Raw genomic sequence first — 25,000 nt, 5'->3', positions numbered from 1 at the left:
CGTCGTCGTTCATAAATGCCCTGCGTCGTTTCTTCGCCATCAGGGGTGCAGTCAAGCTTCTTAGATCCGATTGTGGGACAAATTTTGTAAGCGCCTGCAAAGAACTGCAGATAGACAAACAGGGGTGTCACAACAGCAAACTTCACAGCTTTCTCAAAGACTCTGGCTGCAAATGGCATTTTAACCCCCCACATGCATCTCATATGGGTGGCTCTTGGGAGCGCATGATTGGGGTCACACGTAAAATCCTCGATGCAATGCTCCTGGAACATAGACATGCAAGACTCACTCATGAGATATTAGTGACATTAATGGCTGAAGTCACTGCGATAGTAAATGCTCGTCCACTCACAGCAGTTTCATCAGATCCAGAAAACCCAGCCATTCTTACTCCTGCTATGCTACTAACACAAAAAGTTGCGACCCCACCGGTCCCACCAGGTCAGTTTGTAAGCAGGGATCTTTTCAGAGCACAATGGAGGCGCGTGCAATACCTCGCCAATGTTTTCTGGAGCCGACGGCAGGGGGAATACATCTCAGGACTTCAGAACCGCCGCAAATGGAAAACAGTGAAACCAAATCTACAAACAGGAGATGTTGTTCTGCTAAAGGAGGCACTTGAACATAGGAATAACTGGCCACTTGGACTCATCACCAAAATTTTCCCAAGCGAGGATGGACTTGTTAGGAAAGTAGAGGTGAAGATTTTCCGCAAGGGTGAACTCAGAGCCTACATAAGACCTATAAGTGAGGTTGTGTTGTTGGTGTCCAAGGACAATGCTTAAAAAAAAAAAAAAAATCAGGCATCTTGGTTTATTGTATTTTATCTGTATTCACATGCTGTTTATGGATGACATCTTCCTGATGTCAGGCGGGGAGTGTTCTGGCTCTCTATGCTCTCTAGTATTGCATTAGTTCGCCGATGTATTTCTTTGTCCCACCTCTGGGGGTCAGTATCTCCTTTAGCGGGTCTTGGGTTTCTTCTAGGATTTCTCGCGTGCGCTAGTAAAAAAAAAAGAAAACGCTCGGTAGTGATGTGCGGAAGCAGCAGGCAGAAAAGTTGGTCTCACGCGGTGTGAGGGTGTTCCTGAGGCGTTTACATTTCTACTCTCCTCTCAGTCCCCCCGTATATCTTTGAGAAGCGTTAACATGCCATAATCTGTAAGTACTTAATGGCCTATGTTGTTTTCTAAATAATCTGTTATTTGAGAGGTTATGTTAACTCTTCCTAGCTAACGTTACTAGCTTCATGTTTAGTATGCGATCGCGCGATATACCATAAGTCGATGTTAGCTCTGTTTTTCTCACAACCCGGTCGTCAGATTGTCTCTGTGTTTCCTGTATAGCTTTGACGAAGTCTGGGTGAGTTCGCGTTCGACTAAATCTAACTAAAAAGGGAAAATCCTGTTATACTTTTACAAAATAATGTAGAAAAATCAAAATTTACAACTTTCTTATTCAGTAGCGGGAATGTATGTCGGGGTCTCAGATATGTTTGAACAGTATTCTGAGCCGCTTGTGAATTTGTGTACTGAAACCGCAATTATCTGCAGTATATTTAGCAGTCCGCATGATAGCGACTTCATTCAAGCTGTATTGTTTAATCACTGTAATCTTGTGATTCTTATGTTTTGTATTCTAATTATTTCCAATATGTAAAGGCACTACAATGTGCTTTGGTTTGTTAAATAATGTATCTTTAATAGAGTTTGTTTGTATGTTCACAGTTTTACAGTAAAAACAACAAGAAGGGAAGATAGTGAGAAAGAGAAGTCTTCAGTAAAGACACTAAGAAGAAAACTGAGTCTTGTCATTCCTGGAACCGCCTTTCATTGTTGTATTGTTTAGCTCGCTGCATAGGCTGAGTAGCTACACACTCAGCTGAGGGCAGAAGAATAACGCAAGGCCTCTTTGAGCTTCCATATAAATGCAGTAAAATTGCTTTATTAAAGTTCAAATAATACAGAAGCAGGTCATGTTAATAACTATAAACTCAGAAACTGGCATTTCTCTGTGTGGTCGGTGCCTCTTCTATGGGTTGCGCGAATGTCCCGATCTAAGGGGGAGAGATTGAAACTTCACCGGCTGAGAAAGACTCTGCCTCGGGGAACTCCTCCCTCGCGCGCGCACGCTAAATGCAGCTAAATTAGAACTTACTCGTGACTTATTTAATCATAATATATGTCACTGTGCATTTCTTATCATGAAGAAAATTGGCAATATGCAGCTTTATTAATAAGAGAGCACTTTGCACATTAGTTTGGAAATAGTTTTTTATTAATTCTATTGTATGCTTGTTCATTTAGGCTTTTTTTTTAGTACTTGGTAAAAACTTAAATGAAAAGTTGCAAAAGTTGAAGCAAATCTTATATAAGTGTTCAACTTTAAGCATACATTGTTCAGTTTTGTTATAATTAATAAATAATATATTTAAATTAAAGTGTTGCTCAATGGCATATTTTTGTTCTTAGTTCTGCTGCTAATGTAGTAATGTAGACTTTGTTAATAAAAGAGTGTTGTTTAGTAACCTGTTTTTGCTTTGGTACCGAAAATGGTATCGAGTACCATGAAATTTCACTGGTATTGGTACCAACTACTGAAATTTTGGTACTGTGACAACACTAATGCAGAGAGTCAGTATTTACAGTGTTGACCCTTGTTCTTCATAACCTCTGCAATTCGCTCTGGCATGCTGGATATCAGCTTCTGGGCCAAATCCTGAATGATGGCGATCCATTCTTGCCTTATTAGTGCTCGGAGTTGATCACAATTTGTGGGCTTCTGCTTGTCCACTCGCCTTTTAGGATTGACCACAGGTTCTCAATTGGATTAAGATCCCAAGATATACTAATTTATATTGATATATTTCCCCAGAGTTGTCATGTGACATTATTATTCTCTTGGCCTAGTAAGAGGGCAATATGCATGAAGAATGTGAATCACCAAAAATACAAGAAGAAAAATGGGAAAGTGGCTTTTCATGTGGAGGCTGACTGAGCAGGGAGGATAATTTATTGCAAAAAATTACACTGTTTCTCACCCACACCTATCATATCGCTTCTGACGATATGGTTAACCACTGGAGTGGTATGGATTACTATTATGCTGATTTTTGGCTTCAAATTTTGGCACCCATTCACTTGCATTGTATGGACCAAAAGAGATGAGAAATTCTTCTAAAAATCTTAATTTGAGTTCAGCAGATTAAAGAAAGTCATACACATCTGGGATGGCATGAGGTTGAGTAAATGATGTGAGAATTTCAATTTTTGAGTGAACTATTCCTTTAAGATTTAATTTAATAAGACATCATAAGATGCCATTTAAGCATTTTCACACCTTCCTGTCATTGTTTTAGAAAACAGTAATTATTAAGACAGATGTTTTGATTTTTGATACACAGAGAAACAATAACAAAAAACATTGTCATTATCACATTTTCAAGAGCCATACCATTTTAAGGATAGAATTGAAATGTTGAATGATTCATATGTTTTTGTTTCTCCTTTACACAGTGTAGTAAATCAAACATATATTGCATTTAGAATTGTGGATGCATTTCTCTCTCCTTGTCAAAAATATTGCAAGGCTTGCTGGGTTGAGTAAAAGTTGAAAAGCAATAGAATTGACACTGTTCCCTCAGCATCACAGGTTTTTGTCAGTGGGTGCCACCTCCAGTACGAGTTGGAGGAAGACTGTGAGTTTATCCAGTATTCCTGGGAACAGCTTGAAGTGAATGAAGGGGATGTAAAGCAGCATTCCACTCAGGATGAAGAGGGTCACATAGAGGTACTCAATCTGAGGGTCATCAATTATGGGTGCCAGCACCAGAAACACAGCAGCCAGCAACACAAGGATAGGGATGATGATGGGCACCTAGGAAGGGTAAATGGCAATATATTTAATGAATGGTAACTCATCTGTCATACTGTCTACTTCTTGAAAAGAAGCATGATGTTAGCTAGAAATAGCAACTAAAATAGACAACTAAAAAACTTAACATGATGAAAGAACTTTGCTCCAATGGACACTTTTTAGTTTTGTTTGAGCAGTGTCAGTGAGCTTTAGGCCTGTGATGGTCTCACCGTTATTGCTCGTGGAAGTTCAGGTTTCTTGATTTTTAAATACAGAAGGCCTGAAAATGTGACCCCATAGAAGAACCAGGCAGTGAAGCTAAAACACACATGGAATAATGTTAGAGAAACAAAGCATATTCAGTTATCAGTTCTGTACACAAGTTCTAAAAGTGCAAAACTTTAGTTCCACGTGTTAGTTTCTGGTATCGTTACAGTGCTTGCAAGGCAGCATTGTGTTGATAGCCCTCTAACATTCTTGTTAGGGGTTTGTTCTTGGTCCTCAGTATGAAACTTCTGCAATTAATTCAAACCAAACCACTTAATATACAGACTCTTTTCAAAGTTTGTTTTGTCAGTGGCAGTCCAGACTCACATGGTGCACGAGACAAGATCAGACATGAGACGTCCCCCACATCACTCCACTCCACAACTCAAAACACAAAATATTTGAGGGGTACTCGAGTTTGGACTCAGACTCGAGTCCAAGTCATAAGTCCAATTTGAATGGACTTGGACTTGTTTGACTTGTTATATAAATATTTATATATTAACAATTACATTACAATGATTGGTGTTATCTTTCTTGAGTCTATTTAACCATCTGTTCTAAAGCCATTTGACCATTTATATTATCACGATTCTTTTGCAGCCTTGCAAGCACACGTATTTCCTTTAAGAAATGCAAATCTTTTTAAAGCTCGGAACACATTGTGTCGTTTTGTAGTCCGTTCTGTGGCCCGCTCGGTTCTGCCGATGGAGCATCGGCACACCGGAAAAATCCCCATTATGCCAGATCACCAGTCCAGCCCTGAATACACCCTAACATTCTGTTTTTAACCACAAACTTAAAGCCATGTTGTCATGCTGTTCTTTAGAATGACTAATGCATTACAATTCTTGAGTGAAACGAATGATAGCCTACGTCAAGGTTTTAGATTAGAATTTAAGCGGTAGTTTTATAATCAGCGTGCACAGGTCTTGTAAATGTTCACCATTTCCTTTTTTTTTTAAAGATTTTTAAGCATATTTTTAAGTTAATTAGATGGGGTGAGCTTAGTGTATAAGAGCTTTTCTCATTGAAGGTAAATTATATATTTGGGCTTTAGTGGAGTGGTTTATAAAGGATCCAATTTTATGTTTTAAGTGTATTCATAATAAATTTGCCATGTATAACGTTAGCTGCTGTTTCTTCATACCTGTTTCTTCACATCAAAGTCACTAATCTTACCGCACAGAACTGCATTTCTGTCAGCACGAAACGAGGCAAGCCCGTCTAGCTCGTCTCCGTGAAAACAAGGATGCAGCAGTCTCTAAGCTCATGCTGTGTAGTCTGATGGAGTCGGATGTAGTCCAGTTTATTGTCCAGGGAGCAAACATTTGATAGTAGGATAGACGGGAGAGCCGGCCGGCATGGACTCCCGCCCTCTTGCCGCGCCTTCGCTTCTTCGCACACCGCTCACGACATCCACCTCCCCCGGGCACCGGCATCAGGTGACGCCGAGGACTGGAGGCCTGGTCTCTGCAGCAAGCTGAGTTTGCGTTGCAACTCCTGCAGATCATCATGCAGCTTGGTTGTTGCATGAATCTTATATTTTAATTTTAATATTTTAGCAATGGTAGACACGAACACCGGTTGCTCCGATGTCCATGTGCCATAAATGTCGGGCTAAGTGACAAAAATAGCACCTGCGTGCTACCGTGCCGCCATCTTGGATCAACTCCAAAAATTAAACACTCAGTTAATTCAATTAAACACCTCCCAGGATGTATCCTTACCAGATGCTCGAACCACCTCAACTTGCTCCCTATCTGTTAGGGTAAGCCCAGCCACCTTGCGAAAAAATTTCATTTCGGCCGCTTGTATCTGCAACCTCATTGTTTCGGTCACTACCCAAAGCTCATGACCAAAAGTAAGGGCAGGAACATAGATTGACTGGTAAATTGAGAGTTTCACCCACAGACTTGGCTCCCTCTTCACCAGCACGGTCCGGCTATCAATCTCATGTTCCAGTTTACCCTCACTTAAGAACAAGACCCTGAGATATTTTAAGTCCTCCATTTGAGGAAGTAGATCAATCCCTACCCAGAGGGGACAATCCATCTTTTTAGACAGAGAACCATGACCTCACATTTGGAGGTGTTGACCCTTATCCCAACCGTTTCACACTCAGCCACAAACTGCCACAGTGCATGCTGTAGGTCACAGCCTGATGATGCCATCAGAATATCATCATCCGCAAAATGCAGAGATGAAACCCTGAGGCCCCCAAACTGGACACAATCCAATCCTCGGCTGCGCCTTCAAATCCTGTCCATGAATATCACAAACAGGATAGGTGACAAGGGACAACATTGCCAGAGTCCAACACCCACTGGGAACAAGCTTGACTTACTACCGAGAATGCGGACACAGCTCTTGCACCGGTTATACAGAGACACAATGGCATGCATTAGCGGCCCCGGGACACGATTTTCCCTCAGTACCTCCCACAAGACACCCCTGGGGACGCAGTTATAAGCCTTCTACAAGTCCACAAAACACATGTAGACTGGGTGAGCAAACTCCTAAGCCCCCTTTAGGATCCTCACTAAGGTAAAGTGCTGATCCACTGTTCCACGACAAGGACAGAAACCACATTGCTTCTCCTCTAGCTGAGTCTTCAATCCAGCACCCTAAATTAAACTTTACCCCACTAAATATAATTATTCAGTCATAATGCATTGATGTTTTGTTTAAATATAATTTTTTGGTCTATGTATTATGATGTAGGTTCACTGAACTCTCAGTGGGATGGAAAATGAGAATACCACTCTCACCATTCTACCACTCACACATTTAAGGGGGCCACTGATGGGGCTAGGCCTATTGACCCCATCCACCCACCCCACTAGAACTGCCTCTGTTGACTGAGCTTAACTTGTATTGAATCCAGAACATTCCTTTAAGGAATATTTCAGCAAAAAATACCTTGTTCTAACATAACAGTTTAAACTGAAACAGAATCTGGACAAATTATTGCATTTCTTAAGACTTTAATGAGCCTCAATCTAATACATAGATTGAGATGTTTTTGGAGCACAGTTTGAATAATATTTGAGTTCTGAATGTCATAGTATGTTTTCATTATACTGTATAATGAGCTCTTATCTTTAATCATAAGGGAAATTTGATCATGATATGACCCCTCTGATGAAAAGATGAAGAGCTAGTTGTCAGATAATGTCTAGTAAATGTCAGAAAATTTTTGACAGATAATGTCATAAAAAAAGCTTCTAAATTGTACCTGAAGAAGTTGACTATGCTCTGGAAGTCTCCGGGAATGAGCACAATAAGAGAAATTACTGTGGTGAAAATGAGGGCTGGAGATGGAGTGAGCCGGCGCATGTGAGCCATGGCCAGAATATCTGGCTGAAAAACAAGGAACAATTAAGGATTGTTCTTGTGTCTGAATATAGGAATGCAACACAGTGTAATGATAATAAGAGTACCCTACTGTTACTGTTATGTCTCCAATACTATTTCCAGCTATTACCAATACAATTGTCTTACCATGTGTCCCTCTCTTGCTGCTACATAGCACACTCTTCCTCCACTGAAGAAAGATCCATTTAGAGATCCGAAAGCTGAGAGTGCTGCAGCCACAGACATTATCCAGCCCCATCCTCCTAAAACTTTATTCCTTTCACATAAAAACAACAAGGGTACTTTAAATGACCAAAGTTCAGCAAGGTTTTTGAAAGCTGATTGGTCCTATGACATGTAATCGGGTTGCCAATCAAGTTGATTCTCTTGCTTTGTCTAACAATTACATTTTACAGTTGTCCAGATAAGCTAGTTTGACTGCAACATGCTGCAAGAGCTTTTCTCTAAAAATGCTATTTGTTCAGGTGGTTACACAGTAAGGTCTGCTTTTGGTCATGACACATAGAAGTGCTAATTAAGGTAATTTGTTAAATATTCAGCATGCCTCGCATTTTGTCTAATGTTGACTAACTCTGTATGCCTGTGTATGTTTAAGCAGTAGCAACTCTCCATACTTGCTCTGCAGCAGCATAGCAGATCTAGTCCACCAAGACCAATATCCTATCAATTCATCATACACACATTAACATGCTAAATTGTTCAGAGAGATGTCATGACTGAACTGTATTTTTTGCAACATACAGTATTTAACTAGTTTCAATATTTCAGCATCACACAACTGTACTATCAAAACACAGGATGAATTAAGGTAATCTGGGACAATGCCTTTTGAGGGACATTTCACCTTGCTCTCTGTCTCAAATGGAGGGCAGTTACATGTTGTTATCCAATATTTACACAAAGTTATTGATTGAGTAAAAAAAGCATAGAATGACCAATTGTGAATGCTGCCTATTTTAACATGACCATATTTTATCTGGGTTGGCCTGAAGGCTTGGGTTGACATCATAGTAATCTACAGAAGTCAAAAGTGTAAATATATATAAATATACAGTATATCCCATATTACTATAATTCAATTTAGTGGTTACATTGTGTAGATCTCAGTACCTTACCCCCAAGTAACAGCTACAGCACTGGATGATATCATCTCAGTGGGCGTCATGACAACCAGATAACTGACATTGACCAGTAGGTACAGAATTGTTACCATGGGAATAGCGATCATCAGGGCCCTTGGCAGGTTCACCTTAAAGACAAAATCACTTCATTAATTACATAGTTGTGGAGATAAACTATAAAATGTTGCAATTCTTTGTAACATATTAGGATTTATCACCTTCATCAAATAATAATAATATCTTACTTGACTTTATTACCTCACTCTCTCTCTCTCTCTCTCTCTCTCTCTCTCTCTCTCTCTCTCTCTCTCTCTCTCTCTCTCAGTTTGTCAAAATTGTACGTTATCAAAACATCATAAAGTTGCAGAAAACATGATCCTCATCTCACCTCTTGCCTTTTCACCTCCTCAGTGACATAGTTTAAGTTGTACCATCCAGAATATGACCACAGGCATTGATACAGTGCCATTTCAATAGGACTGACTGCAAGTTTTGTGCCTGCAAAGGCAGTCTCCACATTGCTGAGGCTTCCATAGTTTCCCTTTGCAAGTGTTACTATCCCTCCAATAACTATCAACATCAGACCTACCAGTTTAGCCACCATAAAGACAACCTGAATAGCCATAGTAAATTGTACATTTACCAAAGCATGGGTGGCGCACAGCCTGGGTAAAATTGTGCCACGGCATACTTGGCCAAGCTCAGGGAAATTGCTGTAATTCCAAATGGCTTCACCATAACATGGTTGTCAAAGCCACAAAGAATGCAGGCAAGGTCCATAAATTTGCAGGATATAGATTCTGTGATGATGGTGCCTATAAATATTTAAGGAATGCATGGGCAAGGAGGACACTGGGACCAGCTTAACAAGCACATAGACATTTCTTAAACCTAACATAATACAACTTCACGTGCTGCTTCCCCGCAAGACACGCCAAACACACACACACATCTCAATGTGTCTCTCTCTCTTTCTTGTTTGCCACTGGCTCCTCCCCTTAAATACTCCCACCACCCCTCACTGGAACACGAGATGCCTCTCGGCCTCTCCCTACTCGCCACGTACCCCCATCGCCAATCTCTGCATATAAAAAATGCAGCACACATGCATATTAAACAATATACTGCCCAGATGACCAAACTTGCCCTAGAACTCCCAATTTAAATCAGTACAAACTGCAGAGACATAAAAATTCCTGAGCCAGTCATAATGCCCGCAACAAGAGATGCAGCACCAGTCAGCCCCAGCACGCGTCTCAGGCGCAACTTTAATTTTCTGTGCTTTCATGGTGCTGAAATGCAGAAAAATGTTTGTGTCTCAGCTCTTCATTTTTGAAGAGTATAAAATGAACAAGGCAAAATATTTTAAGTTCAAAGTTCTTGTTTAATATTAACTACCCTTGCAGCAAAAGGTCTCTTTTGATTTATGGCTTCATAATATCTTGAATTTTCAGAGACCTGTTATCTTGCAGGTATATCTGTGTGGTCTGATAAATAGCACTGTGCAACCTTTGTAATATGTGGCACCACATGTCCCTTTTCATAGCAGGTTGTACACTTATCAACAAAACAACAACACACTGAAAACCCTAATAAGTTTACTCTACTCAATTGATTGTGTAAACAAATTTTGTGTCATTAAGTTTACTTAACTTGGATGCTCAAGAGCACAAGAACACAAGATGCAAACATTTTAACAGGATGATTTGTGTGTATTAGGGTAAATTTTGTGTAATGTAGCTTTTAAGGGCAGTACTACATAAAAAATCTAATAACAAAATATATGATCTTTTATCTCTTATATTTGTATACATTCTAAAAGAGTGTGAAAACTTCTAAAACAAAAAGGGTATGCAAACTTCTGCACTTAAGTGTGTATATAGTTTGTGAAAATGTAGTTTATATATATATATATATATATATATATATATATATATATATATATATATATATATATATATATATATATAATTCACAACATAGTAACCTAAATTCAAAATCCCCACATCTCAACATTTAAGTGCTTGTACTACATAAAAGTGCAGTGTAGCTTTCTGAATATGACATTGTCTGATTTACCTCCATGCTTGTGTGGAATTAAACATTGACTGTGACAGCAAAACACATAGCTTACATTTTAACGTGTGGCAGAAAGAAATAGATTTGATTCTTTTAGCTCCTAGTTGAAAACTCATTGTTTATATTCGGCCATTCTAACTTGCACTTACTGACAGGACGACAAGGAACGCAAGTACATGATGTCATTACCGTGGTTAAACCAATCATGTACTTCAAATTACATGGTGTGATTTTATTGGTTTTACAAGCCATATCTTTGGCTACCTTTGTTTAGAATACTCACGTGACCGATTTTTTTCAGAGTAAGTCGGGACACTAGAAAAAATGCTTAAATATGGGACTGTCCCAGGAAAAATGGGACATCTGGCCACCCTAGTGTAACTATCAGTGTGTGTGTCTCTCTCTCTCTTAAAAAACAAGAACAGCATTAATTTGTTTCAATCTACCTCATCCCTAAAGTCCCAAAGCACGTCACTTCTGTGCTAGTCTTTAATTACTTTAACATACAAAACTTGCTAACGTGCTGTAAAATTGTCTAAAATTGTCTTTCTTAACCTTTCTGGTAAAGGTACATCTGCTATTTACTCAAGCAATAACTTTCTGGCTTTTATACATACTGTATAACATCAGATTGCTGTTCAGAACTGAATTTTCTCATTTATGTTAAAGACTTTTTCATGTCAGAGCATTTTAACCTTGTGAATGCTCAAACCAGTAATGTCACAGTTTTGTTCACACATTACATACATTTATGGCAGTGTTATAACAACTCCACAGGCAACAACACACAACAACAGGTTATATATAAACTGGACCTGTACAGTGATGGTCGTGTTTGACACTCCCCATCCATACTCTGCCCCCATGTCTCTGAGTGAAATCATGTCCTTATTTCTATTCATCACTCAAGTTGTTCTGTAAATCTAGAGACATCTGGCTTTTTCAGTTGCCACAGCCAAATCTGAACAGTCTAACTATTTACATCAGGTCCTGTCCCTCCATGGCCTTCTTTATGTCCAGCATAAAGACTCATTTTAATTCCATCACTTTTAATACTGTCTGAGGTTGAAGAGTATTTTCAAAGTCATGCTCCCCCCCCCCGTTTAATTAGTATTATGATGTTTGATTGTTCTTTCTCTTTACTTGTCTTCATTTTCTTTATCTGTTTTGCTTTGTTGAACTGTACAACACTTTTCGGCTCAACTGCTGTTCTATATTAATAAATGTGCTATATAAATAAGCTTTGACGTGAATTGATGACCTCTAAAAATAATTAAAGATAGTAGGCCTATACAGTATGTCCCCTTTACGAGCATAATATTTTTGACCAGACATATTAAAGCCATTTAACAGAAATTCAGATATGTACACAAAAGAAATGTGAAAGATTCTGCATCCACTCCAGATGACATGCATAAAAAAAAGAAAATACTGAGTGCACCTTTATAGGTGAAGTGTATAATTTCTGCATCACTTTTGGTACCAAACGAAATTGCTAAATTTATGAGTTTTCAAACAGGAGTCTCTGCATATCAAGTTGAAATAAGAAAGTATTTTATCAAAAAATGTATCGGAAAAAATTATATCCTGAAACTTCTGCATCCTTTCCCCAATTTTATACATATATTTTGTTACTTTAAGTGAATTATGACAATTACCTCAGGATGTTTAATCTCTTCAGTTACAGAGTTCAGGTTGTTCCAACCATCATAGGACCACAAACACTGGTAAAATGCTGTACCAATAGCACTGACACTCAGTTTGGTCCCGTCCATGGAGTTTTGGAGACTGTTGGAGGTGTTCCCTTGTATAAGTAGCACAACACCCCCAGTCACAATCACTACCAGTGCCAGCATTTTCACAACTGTGAAGAACACCATGACTGCCATGGAGAGCCGCACATTAGAACAATTCACAACTGCCAATAGCACAATCCCTGTGGCTGCTAAACACTTAATCACTCCATTTGGTGGCGGGCAATCATCATAGAAAGGCGCAAGGGCATTTTGAGCAAAGCTGAGTGCCACTCCTGTCATACTGGTTGGCCTTACCACAACAACTGAGGTGAAAGCAAATATAAAGGCCATAAGGTTGCCTGAAGTACGTAAGATATAGATATACTCTCCTCCAGACTCACGGATCACAGTTCCCAGTTCAGCATAGCACAAGGAAGCTAACATGGCCAACACTCCACTAGCAGCCCATATTATTAGACTTGCACCTGGACTCCCAATGTAAAGTAGCACATACTGAGGAGACATGAAAATTCCAGATCCAATCATGACCCCTGCAATGAGGGACACACCACCCAAGAGCCCTACTTCAGTCTTCAGTTTCAGCTTCTCAGGTGCCCTGTCCTTGTCAGATGCCATAGTGGAGTTGTGTTGGCTTGTTTAGATTTTTACTCTGACAAATTACAAATGGACAGGGCACTGAAATGTAGAGCAAGGTAACACCCTTTACAATTGAACCAGTTAATGATTAACTGCTTGATGTCAAGCTGAAAGCAAAATTGCTCTACAGCAGCTCTGGAAGTAACAGCCATGGACAATCTTTTTCACTTTTATTAAGCTCCTGAGCAATAAAAACTATATTAACTAATTGCTATTCTCTTAAGCTCTTCTGAATTACTTATCAACTTCAGCTAAATTGACATCACTCCAACTTGTAAATCATCTCTTTATATGTTGGCTTACAATATAACTTTTAATTTGCAACAAATTGACATGGCTGGTTTAGTATAGGGAGATCAGTTAGTGAGCAGTGCAAGAAAAGGGTAGATCTGCATGTTATCCAAAGTGTATCTCTCACTTGCTCAGGCTCACACTAATTAAAGGGCAGTATTAAAATAGTGTGGTACATGAAGTCTATGCAAAAAGGCTGGAACTACCCAAATATACACCAACCATTGCCTGAGGGTCACAGCAGTTGAACACCTCACTGTTGCAGGTCTCTAATTGAGAGCTATTTATAGTTAAATAAATAAATACAATCTAATTTGATCTATTTAAAAGGTTTACTTGCCATTATCAATATCATATAAGTTACCCTAACTTACTCTTGATCCCATTTATAGTCACTACAAGTGAACTAGGGATATAGACAAGCCACTAGTCCTACAGCGTTCCCTCGGTCATGAACGAAATGTCAGGTAATTTTTAAATTGTGATTTCCAGGGTGGGTTAGGGTTCTTCTTGCAAGATTGTCTGTTCTTCAAAGACAACATGCAAGTCATTTAAGTGAGAAAAAAAAAACACCACAGAACTACTACATGCTATTTACATGTTAACACAGTACTAAAAACGAAATATTTATCTAAATAATCACAGTTTCAATAGTTTACAGTTGTAAATGTTTCAAATCACATTCAACTACTCTAGTTTCCAATTTCCAGTTGACATGTCTACCAAGGGGCACCAAAAGCAAGTTGTAAAGCGAATTGTTTGTAGTAGTAAATTATATAAGACAGTGAAGAGGAATGCCTACTTTATCAAATATATGCCTAAACTCAAACTGCAACCCAAAATCTAACCATCAGTGGGGTAACATAAATATGCAACCTCTGAATCACGCTTTTTTATTATGCGAACGCGATTACTGCCTAGTTTTCACACAGAACCAGAATCCCATTCTCTGTGGCTGCTGACAAAACTATTACATTCGCATCACAGGAAAAGGTAAACACATTTGAATGGATGTACAAATATCTGATTGCAAACGGTGAGGAAGATGGTAAGATACCCCCATCCCTGGAGAAAGATGCCCCACTATGGTAAACTTGTCCCAGCTGTCACCTGATGTTTACAAAATGTATGACATTCATATCATTATCATCCTCATTTAAATATTTTTCTTTTGAAAGCTCACATTAATGTAAGTCAAATCAAGTACAATCCCAATCAAGGAGATACTGTATATCTGAAAGGTAGCATTGTTCTAGGAATTATATATAGGCCTAAACATAAATACTGTACATAAATAGACTTCTATAATGAATTTTTAATTGAAGAGATGTAATGATCGTTTAATCATTCTGCTCAACTAGCCTATAGGTTATGATGAATAATGATACATTATTCATCAGTTACAGTACATTTAGCACAGTGCTACGTTGTAATGTCTTAACCAAGCAAATTAATGCAACTTTTATCAATCCAGCAGTCAGGCCTGTTAACGTATTCAAATATTAGTTTTATGAAATCTCATAAAATCTGAAATTCTGTCAAAATTAAATGATTTAGGAATGATTCATAAAAATAAGGAATTCTGACAAAAATAGACCAGGTTTTATATTGTCTGGCTTCAAAATCTTTTCAAAATATTTAACTAAGGAAGAATGAGGAGATCTTTTGCAATATAGCCTGTTATGAAGCAACATGAAATACTGGAGCGAACTACTTACCCATTGTTTGAAATCAGACATCTATTGTCTATCTGTCTTAGTTCCACATGCAGTGACTGGTACACAAACACACTTTCTGTCATTAAAACTGAATGAATCTAGAGTATATACAATTCGGCAGGAAATAAAATTTGACCCTATTTATTTACTGAATGCATGTTACTGATCATATTGGGAACGGTTCATCCATGCATATTTGTTTTTTTTAATATATAAATAGATTTGACCTTGTAATCTTTAATCAAAATGTAATAACTTGTTATTCAATAGATGTAACTGACTGTTATCTGCTGAACCCAATAATCAAAAGTTTTTAGTCAGTTTTAACCCCACCCGCTCAAGAACCCATCATGTACACAAACCTAGCATCGGTCGAAGCAGCAAATGCATAGATGATGAAAAGGTAATTTTGGCTGGACCCCACTGGCTTGAATTCTTACATTTTGAAGAAGGAGTTTATGTTTGAGACATTTCCCGCCTGAATGAGATGATTACTTCTGAATGAAACGTGATTCGGGTGCAGAGAATGTGGCTGGAGTTTGTTCAATTAAAGTTTGGAGTTTTATTTTTTTATACAAAAATATGAATAAAATACTTTGGGGAGTTATCTTGAGATACAGAACAAGTAAGTATTATCTATTCTGTTTATTAAGCGTATTGTGACTCAAAAAATTGTAATATTGTGATCTTGTGACTCTTGCTATTTACTTCCAACTGGCAATAAAAAAAAAGTAGAAACCCAATTTGTCCCACCCCCATTTCTTGTTTCAGTTGGAGATACGTCAAAACACCAATTAGATCTGAGCTCGTCAATGCACTTCATTGCAACTTTAAGCAGTTTATAGCTACACTTTGGAGTTTGTTTTACTCTCCATTTAATCGCCTTTTGCATTTGACCCCTCTCCATATGTAAATTAGATTTTTGAATTATCAAATTTGCCCTGACCTCTGAGTCTCCTAGTGCCTTGATCTCTGAGTCCTCTAGTGCCTTGACCTCTAAGTCCTCTAGTGCCTTAACCTCTGAGTCCTCAGCTGCCATGACCTCTGAGTGCCCAAGTGCCTTGACCTCTGAGTGGCCTAGTGCCTTGACCTCTGAGTCCTCTAGTGCCTTGACCACTGAGACCCCAGCTGCTTTGAACACTGAGTACCCAGCTGCTTTGACCACTGTGTCCCAAGCTGCCTTTACCTCTCCATCCCAAGCTGCCTCGACCACTGAGCCCTCTGCATCTCAAGCTACCTTGACCACTGAGCCCTCTGCGTCCCTGGCAACCTCGACATCTGAGCCCTCTGTGTCCCCTGCTGCCTTAATCTCTGAGCCCTCTGCATCCCTGGTTGCCTTGGCCTCTGAGCCCTCTGCATCCCCAGCTGTCTCAGCCACTGAGTCCTCTGCGTTCCCGGCTAACTCAACCTCTGAGCCCTCTGTGTCCCCTGCTGCCTTGATCTCTGAGCCCTCTGCATCCCCGACTGCCTTGACCACTGCACCCTCTGCAACCCCAGCTGTCTCAACCACTGATTCCTCTGTGTCCCTGGATGCCTTGACCACTGAGCCCTATGAGTCCCCAGTCCTCTGGTCAGCCTTGGTCTCTTGCTACCTTGCCTGGTCCACCCTACTCCCCTGACCATCTTCTGGATCCCCAGTGATCTCCTGCTGATTGGCTGGTCTGCCCTGGTCTCCTCCACAAACATTACACATGTAATGTCTTATTTTTGTATGTATATTCCCCACTGATCTCCTGCTACTTTGCCTGGTCTGCTCTGGTCAAGTGAAATGCTTCTTTTAGAAATTTCAAACCACCTACAAATTTTACAACATTTATGCATTTACAGATCCATTGTGACAAACTTATGGAAATCCCTCTCACTTTGTCCATGTATCCCCACATGAAAAACTTTGTTTCACATTTAGTATAACTAAGTATAATTTTAAATAATAAATTATCTGCTGACAAGTGTGGCACAAGTGAGTGTGGCATAATTACCTCAGGATTTTTGATCTCTTCAGTAACATAGTTTAAAGTGTTCCAGCCATCATAGGACCACAAACAGTGGTATAATGCTATTCCAATGGGCTTGACACTCAGTTTGGTCTCTTCAAAGGAGTGTATGAGGCTGTTGGAGACATTTCCTTGAATGAGAAGCACAATTCCCTCAATCACGATCACTACCATTGCAAGCACCTTTATGGCCGTGAAGAATACTGTGACTGCCATTGAGGAGCGCACATTCAGACAGTTCACAATTGTCAATACCACAAGTCCTAGGGCTGCCAAACCCTTCACTGCTCCATTTGGTGGTGGGCAATCATCATAGAAGGGTGCAATGACATTTTGGGCAAAAATTAGTGCCACCGCAGTCATGCTGGTTGGTCTCACCACAAAGTTAGTGGTGAAGGCAAATATAAAGGCCATAAGGTTGCCTGAAGTATGTAAGATGTAGATATACTCTCCTCCAGACTTACGGATCACAGTTCCCAGTTCAGCATAGCATAAGGAAGCTAACATGGCCAACACTCCACTAGCAGCCCATATTAATAGACTTGCACCCGGACTCCCAATGTAAAGTAGCACATACTGAGGAGACATGAAAATTCCAGATCCAATCATGACGCCTGCAATGAGGGACACTCCACCTAGGAGCCCTACTTCAGTCTTCAGTTTCAACTTCTCAGGTGCGCTGTCCTTGTCAGTTGCCATAATGGAGCAGTGTTGTCTTGTGGTTTAAGTTTTTAAGATTTTTATTTTAGATTTTAAATGGACAGGATGATCAGGGCAAAGTAACATACTTTAAAATTTAGAGAGGTAATCATTACTTGTTTGAGATCTAAATTTAACTGAAACTGTATTTAATCATAAGGGGCAGATCATGCTGGTGTCTGGCTATTCATTTATATTTCCCAGACTTGTCCTGATTTCCACTTTAATCAAGTTCATGAGGTGAATGTGTAAAAATAAAGAATTCAAGTTCACATACACCATACTTGATAACAGTGTGAAATGTGCAACAAATGGTTTAATTATTTACATTTCTGCATAATTAAGTTGCAAATTTCAGTTATCAAAATCAGTTATTCTCAATTTACTGCAGGTGGCAGACCTCAAAAATAACAAATCAACAGTTGTAGACCACCCTACACCCCAAATCTGAGGGAAATCACCAACTTTTATTCTTGTTTAACTGAAATGAACTAGAATGTGACTTTTGGCTAATGACCTGAAGCTTATAAATACATTAAAGGAATAACAACCATGCCAAGTTGTGCATTGCCCTTGCAGGAAAATTGCACATGGAATTAACACTCCAAGTTGGATACACAAAAATTGGATAAGGTGTATGTCACAGTCATGGCGCATAGCCCACACCTAATGCAGGTACGAAAGTAGAGCATTACATCTTTCAATACTGGATAATCTCATATTATGAGGAACAGGTGTTAACTCCAGCCTATGAATAATTAGGTTCTACTTGGTGCTTCTCAAAAGGTAAACAGCTCGTTAATATGGGCAGGTAGGGCAGAGCTCAACCACAATAGTCTTCCAATGAAAGCATTGATCTATTCCAATGTGTGGGCCAAGCAGGTGGGCCATGGCATAGACTAAAAAATGTTATGTGAAATATTCAAGTTTTTTTTAGATTTGGGGTACTTAAATCATACTTGTCATTATTAACTTTACTAAAATAAAAATATTAGGGGACCCCCAAAGTCTATTTCTTAATTCTTATCTTATCTCCATTCAACACAAAACAATCAAGATGGTGGCCCATGTTGTAGCAGCATTGTTGTGCCTGCTATCCACTTTAAGAACGCTATTAAATGTTACTTTGTACAACCTTCAAATTGCATTCCTTTCAAATGTGACGGGAAGTTTACTCAGAATTGCTCTCCAGCGCAGAACACAAGGACAATTGCGTTTCAGAGCATACATAGAAATTATGCAGGGCAACGCTTCTAATGTTTTTTCACATGCGAATTAAAATGATTTGTCTTTTCAGATATTTCAGTATGGATAAGCGGAAACATTTGAAAATAGAAGTGTGGACAGAGAGCATTTCGTAAAAGAAAATGCCATTTTTCATATATATGGATTAATATGGGCATAGCCTGAACAGACTTAATTTGAGGTAGTAGTTACTTAGTAGTATTTTCAGAGGTCTTGTAGATCTGGTTTCTACCCTACACAGCACAAACATGGGAAAACACCAAAGTTATACGTCCAGACCATGCAGAATGAACTGCTGAATTTTATGCTTGATGAGGTCATATCATAAGCGGCTCTATCTGTACAAGACGATTCAACTACGGATGTCTGAACTCGTTTCCAACTCTGTATTGTGTTCCATTATACTGAACCAGAAAACCCCAAACAAGAGTGATTCTATTATTTTAAATCAATTGATGGAAAAACAAATGCCAGATGATCCCTTAAGTACGTTAGGCACAGTTAAATACAGTTTGTTCCCCTGAGAGAGTAGACTTATAGCACAGACATTTGATGGGGCTAGTGTTATGCGAGGAGCATCATGTGGAGTGCAAAGTGACATTTACTCCAATGAGCATTTTGTGCATTGTAATGTATATGAAGTTTGGTGATGAATTGATTTCAGCTTTTTTCACAAGATCTCCAAAGAGAACAGCAATTTTGGATATGATAGCAGAGATGCGGCTACTGCGTTAATCTTAGACACAATGGGACCTCATAGCCATGCTGTCAGCACAGTCCATGAGAAAAAGTATTCTTCTGGAATGTTCTGTAGCTATCCTGGCATCTCGAGGCTCAAGTTTAAATCATTTATTTGCATTCACTGATAATCTGTATTGAACATGTTCGATAGGATATTTTCTGAATGTTCTAAAGTTTTTTCACAAAGAAATCACAAAAAAGGCAGTGGAGGCATATCCAGTGTTAAACTAGCAATGTCTACAAACTGAACTTTCACTGATATACGAGAACCCTGACTTTAAGACACTTGTCTTAAAAGAATTTGCTGGATTTATTTAATGAAATGGTAAAATTGCTTTGGATCCTCATCACTTCATCAGTGACGACTGCCAATTCTGAAAGATGTTTTACGACCCCAAAGTGGATTAAGAACTTTTTGAGGAACACTATGTCGCAGGACAGACTTAATGCATTGGCCATATTATCAACTGAAAAGCAGTAAATGCACATAATTTTTTATTTTAACAAAGTTAAAGTTCAATTTTTATAGTCTGAAAAAAGGTTGGGCTAAATTACCATATACGTAAATGTACATGAGGTCAATGATAAATTATGTCGGCCTGTGTGGTAACGTGTAAATAGCATTTCAGTAGTTCAACTTTCAGTGTTTTTAACGACTCAGTTATTCAATGTTATTAGAATAGGCTATTTTGCAATTTGCACTAAGAAAAGTGATTTTCTTTGATATAAGAATGTAAGACAACATTCTAAGATTAAGCATTCTCATTAATAACATCCCAACAATGTTGTAATATGTTCCCTGTCATGTAGTGTAAATGCATAATAAATAGAAACGTCTCCAAATCAAACATTAGAGTGCTACTACCATCTTGAGGTGAAATTGCAGTATTATGCCACAGCCCTCCAGAGTTTAGCTTCAGCCTCCTTGTAATCTTCAAGCACTCCTGAAGGCCTTAATTAGCTGCTTCATGTGTGTTTAATTAGGGTTAAACTCTGCTGGATTGTGGCCCTCCAGGAACTGAGTTTGACACCTGTGCTCTAAATGCATCATGAGGAGGCGAGGATAGAGGATGGAGGAACCTTACGAAGACATTTGAGCGAGGCAGCACAGGAGCATCCAATGCAGAAGACTTTTTTGTCAAAGCACCTGGTGCATGCATAAATTCTCCTCCCCCTTCTCATCTGACACAACAGTTTTAATTCATGTTTCACCTTTCCAGTTGAAATAAAGCACAATTTACACGTACTTTTAACTGTGCATCTTAACTGCGCCCAGTCAAAATCTACTAAACTGTCCGTACCTCAACACCCCTGGTCCCATCTCAATCTTGACTTCATCACAGATCTTCCTCCTTCCCAGGGTAACACAACAATCCTGGTAGAAATAGAGCAGTTCTCTAAAGGGTGCCATTCAATCACACTCAAAAAACAACCTACTGCTATGGCAACCGCAAACATCATTATCCACTACGTTTCATCTTTATGAATAACATGTGAAAATGTTCCGTCTGAGGAAATAGAGGTCCACAATTCACTTCTTGTGTCTGGAAAGCATTCTGCCAACATCTCAATGTATACATTACTCTCACATCTGGTTGCCACCATTAGGTGAAAGACAGACAGAGACTTAACCAAGTGAGTGAATGCTTCTTTCGGACATACTGACAAATCACTGGTATTCACTAACTGGCAGAATACATAAGCAAGACCTCCACTGGGCTTACTGGAGCTTTTTTATTAAAATGCTAAAAGCAAAAGTCTAAGCCTGATTTTCATGTGCTTACTAAAGTGAAACTTAAATGTTGTGAAAAAGGGGTGCTTCTCATTTCTGAAATTGTGCATCCTCATTTCCATTCCTTGCTCCACCCTCTTAGGCAATGAGGAAAGGATGGAAGGGAAGGAAAGGAAACTAGGACAAAAGAATCAAAGCAATATGTAATGAAATGTCTTACACTCTCAACCGTGAGTTCAAAGCATCGGAGTGCTTGACGTTATGTTGTTGAAACTCGATTTATTCATATTTTCATAATAAAACCTAATAATTCAAGATGCGCAGTTAAAGTATGGGACAATTATGGTTTATTTAAACTGCAAAGGTGAAACATGAATTAAAACCCTTGTGTCAGATGTGAAAGTGGAGGAGAATTTATCTGTGCATCAGGTGCGTCGACCTAAAAAGTCTTCCGCATAGGATACTCCTGTTCAATACAAAACTAGGGAGGGGCTCTCTCATGTGGAAGTGACCAATGAGCCAAATGTCTGAGACTGAATTCATAATAATAAAACTAAATCTTGGGTAGGCCTAGCCCTCCTTTGTCAGTCGGTCTATGTAACTTATTAAATTGTAATCTAGGACGCTTACCATTCCAAATGAAGGACTTCTCTATGTTATCAAATGCCCAGATCGCTCAAAAACCTTTTTATTAAGGGTCAAAATTAACTAAATAAATCTGACAAATTTGCTGGGAATTAAATGCCCAAATACTTAATGCCCTGTTTGGGCCACTGGAAGGTGCCCAGCTGAAAAGCCGTTACTGTTAATGTCTAGTTGCAAGTGGGTATGGTGAAATGCTGAAAGAATAGTAATATTGATTTTTCCTTTTGTGCATTAACTGCTACCTTGTTGAATGTCAAGAATATTTTTATGAGAGTGACATGCTACTTTTAAAGGCATGGAAAATTTGGTTGTCAGAGTGTGGAAAACAGTGGTGACATAATTACCTCAGGATTCTTCATCTCTTCAGTAACCCGATTTAAGGTGTTCCACCCACTGTAGGACCACAAACATTGGTAGAATGCTATTCCAATGGGCCTGACACTCAGTTTGGTCCCTTCAAAGGAGTTCTGGAGGCTGTTGGAGGTGTTCCCTTGAATGAGTAGCACAATTCCCCCAATCATGATCACTACCAAAGCCAGCACCTTTATGGCCGTGAAGAATACTGTGACTGCCATGGAGAAGCGCACATTCGAACAATTCACAACTGCCAAGAACAGAATACCTGTGGCTGCCAAACCCTTCACTGCTCCATCTGGTGGCGGGCATTCGTGATAGAAAGGCGCAAGGACATTTTGGGCAAAGACAAGTGCCACCGCAACGATGCTGTTTGGTTTCACCACAACAATAGAGGTGAAAGCAAAAATGAAGGCCATGGGGTTTCCTGATGTATACAAGATGTAGATATACTCTCCTCCAGACTCACGGATCACAGTTCCCAATTCAGCATAGCACAAGGAAGCTAACATGGCCAACACTCCACTAGCAGCCCATATTAATAGGCTTGCACCTGGACTCCCAACATAAAGTAGCACATACTGAGGAGACTTGAAAATTCCAGATCCAATCATGACCCCTGCAATGAGGGACACCCCACCCAGGAGCCCTACTTCAGTCCTCAGTTTCAGCTTCTCCGGTGCCCTGTCCTTGTCAGTTGCCATAGTGGAGCAGTGTTGTCTTGTGGTTTAGATTTTGATAGATTTCAAATGGAAAAGATAAACTGGGCAAAGTTACAATATTTTGAATCTAGAAAGGTAATCATTACTTGTATGAGGATTGCAACTGCATTTAGAGAAGTACTGAAAGTCATAATAATGGGCAGACAATGCTGGTGTCTGGCTATTCATTTATCTATCTTTCCTGATTTTCACTTTAATAAGTTCTTGAGGTGAATGTGTAAAAAGAAAGTACATGTATAAATAAGTTCACATTCACAATCTTTGACAACAGTGTGTATTGTGTAGCGGACATTTTAATTATTAATCTCTGCAAAGAGTTTAATTCATTTGATCTAAATCAGTGATTCTCAAACTTTTTCAGTTGGTAGACCATCAAGGTAGGGTCAGGAATAGCCCGGTTAGCTGCACCTACCTACCCAATTCTGGTTGATGGTGGAACTATACCCTGCATGGCAAAAAGCTTGTTTCCCCATTGACATCCATTCAAAATGAGTGATGTATTTTATGTAAAACAAAATTTTTAAAACAAATATTGCATTACATTGTGGTAGGTCTTTTTACTAGAGATGCACCGATCGACCGGCCAGGGACCGGAATTAGCCGATTTTCCGCATGCTCGGCCCGGACCAGTGACCGGCCGGTCAGCCTCACGTCTTTCTGATTCCAAGCCGGTCCATTTTGTTGCCAGCAGTGCAGGCAATAACGTCACAGCTGCACGTAAACATGTCATTGGCATGGAAAATCTTCACTGTGAATGAAGAATACATAAAGTTCGAAATGTGTAATAATTGTAAGGCCAAAGTAAACCGTGGGGGAACCACCACAATAACTTTCGGATCAACAAACCTAATTAGACATTTATAACACCATCACCCAGCTGAAAATGGCCATTTTAACAAAGAAGCTAAAAAGTGAAAGAGGCTAAAGCTAGCCAGAGCTCAGAGCCAGTCACAAATCATTCCTTGGAATGAGCAGCGAAAAGACCAAAGCAATTACGAGGAAAATTATGGAATTCATGGCCCTGGATGACCAGCCGTTCTCCATAGTTGAGGACAGAGGGTTCAGAAATCGGATACATTTCCTCGATACAGAGTAGGAGGTACTTTCCGACGTCGCGTTGCCCGAGTTGTTTAATCTCGTGTCATGTCACACACGCAGCCTGTTATCTGTCAACATTTGGGTACACAAATCTGGGAGAGGGGAAGTGGGGTGCTGGATAACAGAGGCAGGCTAAATACTATACATATTGTGCTGTTGTGATTTAATGTGCTGAGTAATGTAATTTTTCACACCGTGTCCGATATTAAAATCAGTGCGACACACATTGCAAAAGGCGTGGGCATTGTCGATATGGCTTCGGGATATGAAATTCAATTCTTCCATCCAGCTGTTGTTAAATTTACATGTATATTTAGTTTTTTTCACTGGAGCACCAGCTGAGTCTTCTCCTCCCCTCTACCAGTGATGCTTGATTTAACATCCCGCGTCTACTGCCTGCACAGATATCAACAGCGCAAATGGGTTGTACGTTGCCAGATTGTGGTCATAAATGATTTGTAATTTGTATGATGTGTCGATTGTGTGAGTAGGATGCGTTTCATTCAAGATCTGGCAACTGGACCACCTTGGAATAATAGATTGATGTGATTATTCATATAACGTGGTTTGGGCCATACAAATTTTGTTTTTTTGGGAGAAATGACAAAACGGGAGACTATCGGGAAAAACGGGAGTGTTGACAGATATGGTTACAAGCCGTTCCCGAA

At 39.4% G+C, this 25,000-nt stretch overlaps 1 protein-coding gene across 3 annotated transcripts; it reads right to left on the bottom strand.

Annotated features, from left to right (window-relative positions):
- Window positions 1-1,924: 1,924 nt before the first annotated feature.
- zmp:0000001267 (b(0,+)-type amino acid transporter 1) lies at window positions 1,925-23,273 on the bottom strand. Of its 3 annotated transcripts, none has more exons than XM_052154142.1 (6): window positions 22,503-23,273; window positions 8,616-8,749; window positions 7,627-7,756; window positions 7,361-7,485; window positions 4,086-4,173; window positions 1,925-3,876 (listed from the first exon to the last, which is right to left on the bottom strand). In XM_052154142.1, the coding sequence occupies exons 1-6, from the start codon at window positions 23,214-23,216 to the stop codon at window positions 3,646-3,648; spliced, it is 1,422 nt and encodes a 473-aa protein (XP_052010102.1). In that variant the 5' UTR covers window positions 23,217-23,273; the 3' UTR covers window positions 1,925-3,645. The 3 variants fall into 3 exon arrangements, with proteins under 3 accessions (XP_052010102.1, XP_052010103.1, XP_052010101.1); XM_052154143.1 differs by lacking the exon at window positions 22,503-23,273 and adding an exon at window positions 17,082-17,818; XM_052154141.1 differs by lacking the exon at window positions 22,503-23,273 and adding an exon at window positions 12,359-13,078.
- Between the last annotated feature and the right edge of the window lie 1,727 nt (window positions 23,274-25,000).

Source organism: Xyrauchen texanus, chromosome 22 (genome assembly GCF_025860055.1).
Source record: "Xyrauchen texanus isolate HMW12.3.18 chromosome 22, RBS_HiC_50CHRs, whole genome shotgun sequence".
Lineage (NCBI taxonomy): Eukaryota > Metazoa > Chordata > Actinopteri > Cypriniformes > Catostomidae > Xyrauchen > Xyrauchen texanus.
Note: the sequence above shows the minus strand (reverse complement) of the source record. Positions and strands in the feature narration are given on the sequence as shown.

Excerpts from the sequence above, each read along its gene's own strand:
- zmp:0000001267 (XM_052154142.1), bottom strand. The coding sequence starts at position 23,216 with ATGGCAACTGACAAGGACAGGGCACCGGAGAAGCTGAAACTGAGGACT. Across the intron at positions 7,486-7,626 it reads CAGCAAGAGAGGGACACATG|CCAGATATTCTGGCCATGGC; the intron begins GTAAGACAATTG and ends CTTGTTTTTCAG. Across the intron at positions 3,877-4,085 it reads AACTTCCACGAGCAATAACG|GTGCCCATCATCATCCCTAT; the intron begins GTGAGACCATCA and ends TACCCTTCCTAG.